At 36.7% G+C, this 14,701-nt stretch overlaps 1 protein-coding gene across 4 annotated transcripts in view; it reads left to right on the forward strand.

Annotated features, from left to right (window-relative positions):
* The window catches only part of LUC7L2 (LUC7 like 2, pre-mRNA splicing factor), a 70,039-nt gene that overhangs the window by 29,637 nt on the left and 25,701 nt on the right, over positions 1 to 14,701 (forward strand). For all 4 annotated transcript variants that reach the window (XM_055421351.2, XM_055421345.2, XM_088834687.1 and 1 more), the window contains one exon: positions 1,337 to 1,431. In XM_055421351.2, coding sequence (XP_055277326.1) covers positions 1,337 to 1,431 — 95 coding nt within the window. The remainder of the gene's footprint in view (positions 1 to 1,336; positions 1,432 to 14,701) is intronic.

A 14,701-nucleotide genomic window follows, 5' to 3' on the forward strand; every position in this document is an offset into this window, starting at 1 on the left:
AGCTATAAGTTACTGTTCTTAAAGATTTATAAACCATGCTTGCAAATTAATATATTCTTTAAGTCTTTTTAACCAAGTTAAAACAATCTGAACAAAATCTTACCCCACCTAAAATTGACTTTGAGTTAAGCTCTTTAAAATAATACCATGTGAAAGGGGTAAAGTTTTAACCTCTTTTGTTACTCACATGTGAAAAACAAATTAAACAATTGAATCTCTTCCTCGATGAAAATTTTAGTACAGTGTTATTTACAGTCTGTTTTGGTACCAACAGTTCTTGCTTCAGTAACTCACCAGTAGGTTTTCATTCATCAATGACTATGCCAATTTAAGGCTAAAAATAAAACACTTTCATTTCCTAGGGCTTAATCAGTCTCCTTAGAGGAAACCATCCTTAAGTGTTCCCCCCTCCCAAAGAGATTTGAAGCAAAAAAAAAAAAATTAAAATCTATTTTTCTGTTACTAGAGATAGTTACCTTTCTTTTTCTTAGATTCTTTCAAGTTTTGAGGCATATTTGACTAGTAGGTCGGAAGCTTCTGTTGCCTAGGAGGTGTATTGTGTTAAGTGAAGACAGAATAAATTTAAATGTACCCAGTTTGGCCATTTATAGCACAGACTACCTAAAACTTGGAGGTATGGGACCTTTGGAGCCATTAAGCTAAATGTTTCATTTAGGCAATGTGCCTTTGTTTGACTGGTGTGTAAGTCCTTCTTCCAGGTTTGTACACTCTTAAACACGTCATTCTACCCTCTCTAACTCCTCCCAGCAGCAAAAGGGAGACACTTCAGCTGGAACAAAATAGTGGAAGAAATGGCGTCTGGGGTTCAGTGGGGATTCGCAGTGTGTATGCAATGTTTGCAAGATTACTTTTTATGTTTTTCAATTAATGTAAATAATTACAGAATAAATCAGTACTTAGTGTCAACGTAGGGAACATTGTATACCAATAGAAATTCTCCTAGTGGGTCTGCTGCAAGTTGTTTAACCTCTTGGGTCCTCAGTTTTCTCCTCTACAGTATGAAGGAGTTGGACTCAATAATCTTTAAGGTCCATTCCTGCTCTAAATCCTGTGCTTTTCTGAAGTACTCTGTTTAACAGAATGCATTGCTTTTCCACCTTGACTGTTTGAATTACATGTGCAGTACACGTACTGCAACTGCATGTTGTCTAAAATAGTTTTTCTGTAGGATATTATATGAACTAACCCCTCTTGAGGTGATTTATAAATGTGTGTGTATAGCCACACATAAAAAGCTAGTGTTAGTAGGGCTCTCAGAAAATACATATTTTCCAAATGTCTAACCTTGAATGTCATTAACTTTCCTCTATTACAGGAGATACTACTCGTCAGCGAATCAAATTCAGTGATGACAGAGTGTGCAAGAGTCATCTTCTCAACTGTTGCCCCCATGATGTCCTGTCTGGAACTGTATGTGTTTATTAAATCTATTATTTTATTGTTGGTATACTACAAAAACAAACTACTTGATAAAGTCTTAGTTTTGTGTCAAATTACTATGCAGTGATTTTTTTTTTAAACACTTGTTAGCAGAGCAATTTACATCCATTATATTCAGGTCTGCAATAATGGGATTCCTCACAGAAATTATTGCTATTTTACTCAATAATATTTTCCATTCTTTAGAGCATTTATTTGGAACAAAGAGGCAGTTATAATACAGCGGTTATATTTTTAGTTTAGAATTAATGTAAATGATTTTTTAAATTATTTGCTTCAGTGTTGAGCATAGTAGACTTCTATGCAAAACAGTTTATATTTTCATTAAGATTTCTGCACATTTGTATTATAGAAATTATTGTGAAGCAATATATTAGTGATTACTTAAATTCATAGTAAAGTTTGTGAGTAGTGTTGTTGGTTAAAACTCACTTATATTGCTTACTCCTGATAATACATAAAGCTCACTTAATTTATATTCTACATCTAGTTTATCTTAAAGTATTATTATTTTTAATTTGGTAGATAAATCACATGATCATGGGCCTGTAGAACAAAGGATTTGGTTACCTGGGTTTTGGATTTGATTGAAATGATACTTTCAAGAGCTCCTGGTCACCTGGATAGCAGAGGAGGGCTGGTAGGGCCTAAATATTTAGCTGACTTTGTGATTTTTCTAAAATGAAAGAATTTCATACTTCATTTGCAGAAGGAGTGAGGTTCCTTAATTAAAGATGTCTAAATGAATGGTTTCTTCTGCCATAAGACGTGGAATGTTAATTCCCTGATGAGGGATGAGACCCACATTCCCTGCAGTGGAAGTGTGGAGTCTTGATGAGTGGTGTCTTTTTGATAGAAGGAGTAAAATACCCCAAATATCTAGGTATCCAGGCATTTTTGATAAAAGAACACTTGTCTCTTGGGGCTTTTCCCTGATAGCTCAGTTGGTAAAGAATCCACCTGCAGTTCAGGAGACCCATTTTGATTCTTGGGACAGGAAGATGTGCTGGAGAAGGGATAGGCTACCCACTCCAGTATTCTTGGGCCTCCCCTGTGGCTCATCTGGTAAAGAATCCGCCTGCAATGCAGGAGACCTGGTTTTGATCCTTGGGTTGGGAAGATCCCCTGGAGAAGGGAAAGGCTACCCACTCCAGTATTCTGACTACCACTACCCACTCCAATATTTTGGTCTTCCCTGTAGCTCAAACGGTAAAGAATCTGCCTGCATTGCAGGAGACCCGGGTTGGATCCCTGGGTCAGGAAGGTCCCCTGAAGGAAACGGCAGTCCTCTCCAGTATTCTTGCCTGGAAAATCCCATGGACAGAGGAGCCTGGTGGGCTGCAGTCCATGGGGTCCTAAAGAAGCGGACATGACTGAGTGGCTAACACTACTATATTTGTCTTTTTCCAATAGGAAAGACCATTGAAACTATGTTATATAAGTTAAAAGGAATAGAAGTGCTAACATTTAAAAAATATATAAATACTTAAATTTTTTTTAAGTATCAATATATTACAAGACAAGCGTGCCGGTTTCTCAGTGCTTGAATTAGGACTGTGACAGATATCTCTATAGACTCTTTTATCTACTCTTTAGAATTTGCATAATTAAAATATTCTGCTCTGCTGTAATATATGATTGAAATCTATATTATCTGTAGTTATCTGTGGTATTATTTGATTCTTCACATTTACTGTTTAACACTTAATGATACTTAATGGATAAATTATCACTTCAAATGAATTTTGAGAACAAGATTAGTTGATAAGTGGCAGAATTTAAATTTTTGGTACTTTAAAACCAGCAATAGTAAGACTTTGACATTACATTCTTCAGGTATGGCATTTAATAATTTTAAAAAGGTATGGCATTTAATAATAATTTAAAAAATCTGACATCACAGTTGCGCTTTTGCATTTTATAATTATATAATTCAGTTACACGCATTTATTTCTCTGTTGGGTAAAACAATTCTGTTGAGTATATGTTCCATAGTTAGCCTTAATGATAGTAATTTATTCAAAATCATTCAGTTCTGTTGAGTTAAAGTAAAACTGGGACCAAAGCCAAATTTTCTGAGCTCTAGTTTTATTCACTCTGTAGGTAATATTTAATCCTTCATCATGTTGGTCTTAAGACTTTCATTGTAAAATTCTTGCTGGTAGATTTGTAAGAAGCACATTTTTTCAGATTTTAATATCTCTGTAATACACATCTTAAAATTGATGATAGAAAAATACTATTTTAATTTGTACCATTTTTCTTACAGTGAGGCTTAAAATTGGTGTTGGATCACATGAAAAATAGTGAATGACCTTCGAAAGGCACTCGTTAAGAGAAATTCTGTATGAGACATATCTTCTTTATGTCAGCTTAATAGGCAAGAGATTGTCATTTATGTAAGGATGTAGTTAGTCCTTACGAGCCTCTTAAGCAAAATTTTCAGGGCTGGCTCTAGAATTTTGTAAGAGTCCAAGGTTGTCTAGAGTGATGATCTTGAGAACTTGAAACCACCCATGAGTGACACTCTCATGACCCTTACTATAATACTAAAAAGGGCTGTTTATAGCAGTTTATCCTATGTACATGTGGTTTTTAATTATAGAGCTCTGACTTCTTTAGCAGCCAATCTCTGTAGGACTGATGCTTTTCTGGCACAGAATCGATAATAGTTCACACCTCTGTATGTTGAAGATATTTTTTTGACCTGTTAGATCAAAGATGAAAAGAAGCAGATTGTAACTTGATTTTACAGTGCTTTTTGTTTGTTTTATAATTAAATGTTGCCCTTTAGTTTTCCAGACCTTGTTCCTAAGATCTGTCACTTCCAAGAGAATATGACTCATCAGTGTTCTAGATTATTTATCAGAAGATAACACGGAAATATATTCTCTGGCATTTCTTTATTATTATTATAAAAAGGTTGAACTTTATACTGAGTACTTGGAGATGAAGGGTATGGTTTCTGAAAATATACTCATAACTGATAATTTGGAATATTTTTGAAATTTACTTTGATGAAAATGTCCCTGTAGCATTGTACTTTTCTTTAGTCTGATACTTTGGTATAACCTTTTTTTTTTTGGAATACAGTTGATTTACAAAGTTGTATTAGTTTCAGGTATACAGTGGAGAGATTCAGTGTTTTACACACACACAGTGTTTACACACACATAAATACATACAAACAAATAAAGTTGTTTGTTTAGTCGCTAACTCCATGTGACCCATGTACTGTAGCCTGCCAGGCTCCTCTGTCCGTGGGATTTCCCAGGCAGGAATACTGAAGTGGATTGCCATTTCCTTCTAATTCAAAGGCTTGGATTATTTTCCTGTTCATCTAGAACTTTTTGTTTGTCTCACTCTTTTCATCCTTTGGTCCATTTAGTTGTCTCCTTATGTTTAGCATGCATAAAGTAGATAGCACCCCCTTTCAGATTTAGGCAAAGCAAAAAACCTGAGTTGTCATCTCCCCCTGCTCCCTCCCTCCACCAAAATAAGCCACATTATTTCTGGTTCATATATTCCCTAAGGAAAGATAAGGATATTGAAGTGCTTAAAAAAATCTTTGCATCTAGTTCCTAGTAACCTGGGGAAAAGGTATATAATAATAGTAACAGAAGGCATCAAATCTGAAGCAGGTGGCATCAGAGATTGAAATTAAGATCTGCGGGAATGGGAATGTATACTCATAATACATTTACCCTAAATTCAAAAATGGCCACCACTAATTTTCTTACAGACTTCATCGTAGTCTAATTTTAGTGTTGACAGGCCATCATGTCTTCTAGCTCAAGGCCATCATTTTATATAGATAGAAAAATTAAGACTCAGAGAAATTGTCAGATGTCTCACAAATAATCATGGTAAATTATACCACACAGGAATCTTAGAGTTATTTTAATCCAAATATTTCTTTAATGTTTTATGTTGTAAAGAGATGATCTTGAGAAATAACTTCAGTTCAGTTGCTCAGTCGTGTCTGACTCTTTGCAACCCCATGGACTGCATCATGCCTGGCTTCCCTGTCCATCACCAACTCCCAGAACTTGCTGACTCATGTCCATCCAGTCAGTGATGCCATCCAACCATCTCATCCTGTGTCGTCCCCTTCTCTTCCTGCCTTCAATCTTTCCCAGCATCAGGGTCTTTTCCAGTGAGTCAGTTCTTCGCATTGGTTGGCCAAGTATTGGAGCTTCAGCATCAGTCCTTCCAATGAATATTTGGACTGATTTCCTTTAGGATTGACTGGTTTGATTTCCTTGCAGTCCAAGCGACTCTCAAGAGTCTTCTCAAACACCACAGCTCAAAAGTATCCTTTCTTCAGCGCTTGGCTTTCTTTATGGTCCAACTCCCATGTTCATACATGACTATTGGAAAAACCATAGCCTTGACTAGACAGACCTTTGACAGCAAAATAATGTCTGCCTTTTCATATGCTGTCTAGGTTGGTCATAACTTTTCTTCCAAGGAGTAAGCGTCTTTTAATTTAATGGCTGCAGTCACCATCTGCAGTGATTTTGGAGCCCAGGAAAATTAAGTCTGTCACTATTTCCATTGTTTACCCATCTATTTGCCATGCAGTGATGGGACCGGATGCCATGATCTTTGTTTTCTGAATGTTGAGTTTTAAGCCAACTTTTTCAGTCTCTTTTACTTTCATCAAGAGGCTCTTCAATTCCTCTTTGCTTTCTGCCATAAGGGTGGTGTCATCTACATATCTGAGGTTACCAATTATTTCTCTCGGCAGTCTTGATTCCAGCTTATGCTTCATCCAGCCCACCAATTTGCATGATGTACTCTGCATATAAGTTAAATAAGCAGGGTGACAATATACAGCCTTGACGTGCTCCTTTCCCAATTTGGAACCAGTCTGTTGTTCCATGTCTGGTTCTGACTGTTGCTTCTTGACCTGCATACAGATTTCTCAGGAGGCAGGTAAGGTGGTCTGGTATTCCCATCTCTTGAAGAATTTTCCACATTTTGTCGTGGTCCACATAGTGAAAGGCTTTGGTGTAATCAATAAGACAGAAATAGATGTTTTTCTGGAACTCTCTTTCCTTTTCGATGATCCAGCGGATGTTGGCAATTTGATCTCTGGTTCCTCTGCCTTTTCTAAATCCAGCTTGAACATCTGGAAGTTCTCGGTTCACGTACTATTGAAGCCTGGCTTGGAGAATTCTGAGCATTACTTTGCTAGCATGTGAGATGAGTGCAATTGTGCAATAGTTTGAACATTCTTTGACATTGTCTTTCTTTGGGATTGAAATGAAAACTGACCTTTTCTAGTCCTGTGGCCACTTCTGAGTCTTCCAAATTTGCTAGCATATTGAGTGCAGCACTTTAACAGCATCATGTTTTAGGACTTTAAATAGCTCAGCTGAAATTCCATCACCTCCACTAGCTTTGTTTGTAGTGATGCTTCCTAAGGCCCACTTTACTTTGGACTCCAGGAGAAATACCTGGGGACAGGGATAAGGTAAAATTTTATCTGCCTCTTTGAAGTGATTTATTGGGTGGGAGTATTGGTTGTCAAAAATCCTGAGTCGATTTTATGGTGTCCCCAGTAGGTTCTGGGTTTTATCCAAAATGAAATTTTTATTAATCAGAACTCCTTTACTGCTTCTCTCTTTTGAGACCTGGTTAAAGTCAGTTCCTTGAATACGTACATACCTGAACTTTACAACTGCTGGTGTCTTTGATAGTACAGATTTAAAGGAGCCATGAAAGTTTAGAGAAGCAGTGATAAGAAATAAACCTGCACAGAATTTTCTCAGCCACTAAGTAGAATGTAAATTTCATAGTGAGAGCAGACACGTTTCGTTCAGTGCTGTATCTAGCATCTAGAATGGTGTCCTTACCTTGTGTTAACATGAATAATCAATCACCCAGAAGTAGGAGATGGAACAAGTGTTTTTCAGAACTAGCTTTAAGTTTCAAAAATTAATGATTGTGGAAAAAAGTGTTACCTTCTAATGGATCCAGGAGTGTATCTTGATTTTGAATTACATACCAAAACATGACAGCAGTGGTTTCACATGTATATGTGAAAAAGTCTGTAGATAATTTAAACTCATAACCTTTTCTCTGGAAAGGGTTTGTTTTGGGACACTTAAACATTTTTAAGCAAGTGTTTTTTAACATTAGGTTCTGGATTCAGTCCCTGGTCAAGGAACTGAGATATCCTTTAAGCTGCCATGGCATGGCTAAAATAAAAAAAGAAAAGAAGGAAAGCAAAATAAAAAATGGGCCCAGATTACTAGCTTGAAATTTTTTCCCCCTAATTTCTATGACCCCCAGTTTCTAGAGCTTCCCAATTTATGAAACTGCCGATAACCCAGTTTTTTACCAGAATTGGCTTTTGAGGTGTTGTAATATTATCAAACTTGCTGTTTGTATTTTAGTCTCTGTTTCTAACAAAAATTCCTTTAACGGTTCTAGAGAATGCCTTAGGCTAAAAATACATTTGATGCCTAGGAAATCAGAGGCACATTAAGAGCTTCCCAGTGAATAATTTGATTTTTTCTGCCACACTTCAAAAACCTAGTCCTTTTTATGGCTGAGTAATATTAATATTCCATTGTATGTATGTAGCACAATTTCTTTATCCATTCATCTACTGATTAACATCTAGGTTGCGTCCATGTCCTAGGAGGTCATTCATTTCATGTTATTAAAATAAGTTAATATACTTCAGGCTTGTGGAAGTAATCTTTTAAAAGAAGACCCTGAGACCGTCTCTGGGTCTTGTTCTACTTTAGTCTCTCTAGTTAAGACCAGTCAGCATATTTGTCCATGACACTTGGATTAATGGTCTGAAGTAAACATATGTAAATAAATGTGCATCTGTTGTGCTGATGTCCAGTCTTTTTAGATCAAACACAAATAATTTTACTTTTCATTTTTATTCTGTGCTGTTGAATCAGTTTGAGGGGAAAAAATCTTTTCAAACTTAAATTTCAACTATATGTAAAAGTAGAGTTGTATGCTGAACTTAATACACCCATATACCAGCTTCATAAGTATTTTACACACAACTCCCTTATGTCATTTATAATTACTTAATGTCCTCTTCATCCTTTTGCTTGTTTTTTGAGGTAAATCTTAACATTTTGGACCTATCATTTAGGATAACTCTTGAAACACTATAAAGTAGAAAGACCAGTAACTTCCAAGCAAAGAAGAATGAGGTCTGGAAGTCATTGTTCAAGCAGATTGTTTTTAATACCCTGGTACTTGGTCAGTATATTTCACTGTCACATTGGTTTTTCTTTTGGGGTGGGGCAGGGTGTTTTGTGGGATCTTAGTTCCCCAGGGATTGAACCAGGACCATCCACAGTTAGAGTGTGGATCCAAACTACTGAACTGCCGGGTAGTTCCCACACATTTGTTTTTCTGTACAATGGCTCTCAATAAATGTTTATTATTTAAAAACTAGGAATCATCACTCAGTAGTCTCTTAACTCTTTAGATCTTTTTTAGATGTAGGAACAATTTTATAAATTGCATTTTAACGAATCTGAATTAGTGTTTTCTCTGAGGCTATTCATTGAGAAAAGTGGGATGGAGTTAGAAATGCATTGTTTGGAAGAATGAGACTGTGAACACAGAGCAAACATACAGTAATAAATGAAAATTTGAAACATTTTTATTGTACACGTAATTAACTGCAGACATCAAGCAAAATCATGAAATGTCTTATCAGTGAAAATTTTTTTTTAATGTGATGCATTCTACCTTGATGTGCTGGTGGCAAGGTCAAATGACTTAGTATAATCCTTCCTTATTTAAGGGTAGTTACAAAGGAAACTTTTAAAAACATTTGGTGTTTTACTCTGATTTATATTGACTAAAACATCTTGACTATATATTACCCCATAGACTATTTTTTTGGTTTATAAGGTCAAAAAATATAAGCATGTGTGTTGATGTGTTTGTATAATGCAACTTGTAAAATATCCAAATTTAGGTAGATTTTTGTGTGTTCCTACCCCTTTTGTATTTATTACTACAGTCTTTGAAACAATGAAGTTAAGCAGAGGAAGAAATAGAAAAGGGCGAGCAAGAGTATCAGATTAATGAGGGCTAGATGGAAAATGTAAAGGAAATTCACAGTAAAAATTAACAGAAAATTCTCCTTCAAGAAATTAATTTTTTTTAAATCTCTGGGAGTGTTGCTGATTGCTGAGATCAGCATTCATTCATTCATTCACTTAACACATATATATTGAGGACCTGCTATGTGCCATATGCAAAAATGCTGGAGATACAGAAGTGTATAAGGGTTTCTCTTTTAGTGATGGGAGCTTACCTTCTAAGGTTCTTTCACAATCAAGTGTGAAAAGAAATACTGTGATTTCAGGAATGTTGCAAGCGCTGTGACAAATATGCACGTGGTTAGATCTGGGACAGTGGGCAGGGGGCTGCTCTGACAGGACAACTGGGGAAAACATTTTGATGAGATGACATTTGAAGAGTTCTAAATGTGGAGAAAAGCCAGTTATTCCTGAGAGGAAATAAATTTGGCATATGTTGCCTCCACTCAAAAACTTTTGGTGGTTCCCTATTATGTATTAATATATGGTCAAAAATCTGAAAAGCTTCAGGTGGATCTGTCTCTTCCTTGAATAAATAAATCAGTTTGGTCCTCTGTTTGGACCAGACTGATTTTTTCATTGTTGTCTCACTGCTTTCCTTGCCCAGCATGTTCATTATTGCCTATCCGCCTTTCTGTGCCTGGAATAACCCTTTCTCTACAAATTTAAATCCTGCCTAGGATACTGTGTGTGATTGCTCTGAATCCCAAGGGCGCACCTGGGCTCCATATTACCGAGTGGTCACTTGTTTTACCTTGTTTATTATGTATCCTTTCTCTCCTTGATTAGATAGTCTCTGTGAGGCAAGACCTTCTGTTTTATTGTTACCCCGTTATGTTTGTGTATCTAAGACTAAAAATGGATAAGAAGGTATTTCCTCCTGTATTCATCAAGAAATATTCATTAAGAAATGATAAAGAGCTTTATTTTTCTTTATCCACTCAGGAAAAAGTGAACTAGGAGGAAGAACATTCAAGTGAGAAGGGGCAGTTAACAAGTGGGGAAGTGGTGGAAAAGCAGGAGCTGCTTGGTGCATTCACAGGGCGCCCCGTTCCTCTTCATTCGCCACTCATGTTTGGTTTGTTAGTTTTGAGTGCCAACATTGGAATTAGGAAAGAAAAATCTTCTTAAAAACGATTGTGGCATAACTGAAACTCGTATCCAGGTTTCTTTATTTCAGGACCTTTTCTCTTGTTCTTGAGCTGGGTCTTAAGGTGGGCACTGAGCATGGATGGAAGAGTGATATTTTATAAATGTGAGGAGGAGGAAGAAAGTGAAGTGAACGTCAAAATATAGGTGATTTGTGTTTTGGAAAATAGCATTGGCGTTGAAACCATGCTTGGAATGGTTCAGATGCTGAACTAAGGGTTTGTATTTACTGTGCTCTGTCCTGCTATCATGATTTTGTTTTACCTTTTCTTCAGTTGGTATGTATTCCTTTTAGTACTTTACGAATATTGCTGTCCATTCTTGTATTTCTTGCTGTCGTCCACCTAGTAGTGTGGTGTTAATGCTTCTGAAACAGGTTTTATTATGTCATATTTCTGTCCAAGTAGTCAGCATTCTTCTCTGCCCCCAGAGAAAGTTCTGCACGTGTTGATTCACATTCAGACTCTTCCACAACGTAGTCAGTCTGCAAGTAAATCATACTGCAGTCCTGAAGTTCCTGGAGAAAAGAGAAGTTCTGAGAGATTAAGTTAATTTCTCACAGTTAAATGCATAATGAGATATGGGATAATGAGAAAATGGGATATTTTCTGAGTTCAGACCAGGTCAGTGTCTGGTTTGTCATATTTGATTTATTACTTCGGCAATATAGTCTTCAAGTATAAGAGGAAAAGCATAAAACATGAAAGTTTCCCCTTGTTCATCATACCCCTCTTCCCACAACTAAACCCTGGTAACAATTTAATGAACATCTTCCACTCTCCTTTCTGTACATTTGCGAGTATGTGTGATGTGTGTGTTTTAACAAATAGCATCTTTGAATTTTTCTCACTTGTCTTGGAGAAGTTTCCATATTAGTGGTCTATATTTTTTAAATGCAGATATAATATTTCACAATATAGCCATTCCCTAAGTTACTTATCCAGTGACTCTTAATTGTTCTTGTTTTTGGTGTGCAGTATGGCAATGAAATGCTTGTATATACATCTTTATTTACATTAAATTAAACCATTATCAAAAAATCCAAACAAAATATTCAACCTCACAGCAGTGTCTATATATGAACTCTAAAAATGGCTAAGTTGTGGGTTATGCAAACCTGATCTGTGTTGGAATTTCAAAAGAACAGTTAAAAAGCACTTAACAGAATCAGCTTTGTTAAATAGTAAAACATAAAATGTTGGGAGGTTGTAAGAGAATTCTGTTACCAAGACCAGGTACAGTTATTTGATCAAGACTTCATGTAAAAAGTGGATTTAGGATGGAGAGAGCAAAATGCAGAACTGAATTTATCCATTTTCCCAATAATCTAAGAATTTAAATGTGCATTAATTAAAACACCAAGAATAAGTTTGTGGAAAGAATTTATGAAGTAAATTACTTGTTAAATTTAAAAATTTTAAACTCTTCCTGTGGCTTTCATCATAAATAGTTATTTCAGGTTAAAATAAATGACCAGACATTTTATTTTGTTCAGTTTGAAGCTCAGCTGTTTCAAAAGAGAAGCAGTAGCAACAGAAAATATCCGTGCACTTAGTGTTCAAAGCACTGTTGCACCATCAGTGATGGAGTCAGGTCCATGCTTAGTCCTGGTGTGGTTCTACCATGCTTGGCTCTGATGGCTTTTTAATTACATTACTGGGGTCATGAGGAGCATTACCATACTTTCCCTTCACTCCGTTTTACAGTGGCAGGTAATTGTTGAGTTTATTCTGGCTTGTTCAATACTCATGTGCACAGCATGATGCCAGTGTAAGTGCTTAGTAATGATGTTACAGACTGAAGAAGAAACATGGCTGGTATCTAGAATTCTGAAAATCTGCCTTGCTACACATACTGTCCTGATCGGTCCCTGAAGAAATAAGCACTGAGGCTATTGGGCTGGGGGTTGGGGGGAATTTTTTATCATAACTAGGCTCTTTGAGCTCTTACGGCTTTGGCCCCCAAATCTACTTTGGTGAGCTAGACAAGACTAAAGCTGCAGATGCTTTTAGCCCACCATAGTGAAAAGCCCAAGTAAGTCTTCCTCCTGGAGGAGAGGAGTGCATAGGGAAAAACAGAGAAGAGTAGCTCAACAGTTAAGAAGAAAGGGAGCCTCCAAAAGGAGAAAATCCAAGGAGAGGCTAAGAAGACCTTTCCTCTCCAGAGCTCAGACCAGTTTTGCCCTGGGCTGCATCTTGACTACCCTTAAGGACCCTCTGTGCCAAATGTTCTTCTCTGCCCAGTTTTGTTCATTCAATAAAGGTTAAATATTTTAAGCATTTTGATGTACAGACCCAGGTATGTAGTGGATAAAGTAGAAAAAAGTCTATCCTGTGGAGCTCACATTTTCCCTTCCATAAGTCCCCTACAAGGCATATATTTCCCCCAGCTCTACTCCTTTCACCCAAATTCCAACTTTGCTATAGTGATATAATTGGATCTTTTTTTAGTTTTCATTTTGTTCTTGATCCACATAGTTGCTTTTCTTTTGATTGGTTGTGTGGTGTGAATTTAAAGATAGGGGCGGGGGGAGCCTGGAATTCCTGCCAAAGGATAGTATGGGTGGACAACAGATGTTTTTAGGTTAAGCTCAGTGAGGCAATTAACATGTTTTTGAAAACAGATTGGAAATATAATTATGCGCAAGATAAAAATAAGGGAGATTGCTGAAGTAAAGGCAGTAGACAGCTGCTTTGAATATCTGCAGTATGCAGAGCTTTTTTAGATGTTATGGGGGATGATTGTCGACTAAAAATACTAAAAGATAAGTTAGTACTGAAATAATTGGAATTAACGTAATAAAGCAGAAGAGGTGTTAGACCAGAAATCTGCTAACCAGATTTCCTTAATAAGTACTCTGAAGAAGTCAGTCTTTGTGTGCTTCAGTTCCATTGTCTTTGGAATGGGAATAAAACTAGATCAACTAGTGGTTCACAACACTGTACATTAAAAACTTCTGGGGGACTTCTGCAATTCAGTTTTTGGAGGTTAGGGCTTGGGCCTATTTTCAGAAACTTCCACTGATATTTAAATCCAAGTTCAGATTCAGAACTGCTCCCAAGATCAAAGGCATTTCCGACTCTGACATCTTAACATTTGATGAAGTAATCACAGCATGAATAACTATAGCTGTGGAAATATATGTAAATAGGATTGTTGGGATGAGTAATATTGATATTGTTAAATCAGCAGGCTAGTGTAACAGGGTAAGAACATTCTTTTGCCATTAACTTCTTTCATTCCTGTCTTACTTTCCTGCAATTTTTTAAGAGTATAAGTGTTTTTCTAGTTGTTGTTTTTTTTTTAAGTAAGTATTGCCTAATAAACAGCTTTGAATTTCCAGACATCTGTAGAAAGTTTCAGTTGCTGCTGCTTCTCACTGGAAAACTCCTTAGTTTGTTAATCCATGGACTAATGATTGAGAGTAAGCATTGTAGCCTGGAAAAATCTCAGCATCCTCAGCATCACAGTGGCACTTTAGTAGTCCCCAACCTTTGGATACCAGGGACTGGTTTCGTGGAAGATAATTTTTCCACAGACTGAATGTGAAGGACTGGTTTCAGAGTGATTCTTGTAAGGAGAAACTAGATCCCTTGCATGTGCAGTTCACAGGCCATTTCCCACTCCTGTGAGAATCTGATGCCACCTCTGATCTGACAGGAGGTGGAGCTCAGGTGGTAATGCAAGCAATGGGGAGCAGCTGTAAATATAGAAGAAGCTTGGCTCACTCACCCACTGCTCACTTCCTGATGTGCGGCCTGGTTCTTAACAAGCCATGGACTGGTTCCAACCTGGGGGTTGGGTTCCAGCCTGCTTTAAACCATTAGTGTGATGACTTTTATAATGGTGGTGAATAGTCCTTGTTATTTCCCGAAGGATAACTTTGAGGACATTGTCCACTTAATATTTTCCCATTCGTTCCTTTACATAATTAAGAACCAAGGTAATAACAGTTTTGAGAACCTTTTTTTTTTTTTTAAAGATAGTCATAAAAT

Source organism: Moschus berezovskii, chromosome 3, assembly GCF_049115385.1.
Source record: "Moschus berezovskii isolate FMDL1 chromosome 3, NW_MosBer_1.0, whole genome shotgun sequence".
Lineage (NCBI taxonomy): Eukaryota > Metazoa > Chordata > Mammalia > Artiodactyla > Moschidae > Moschus > Moschus berezovskii.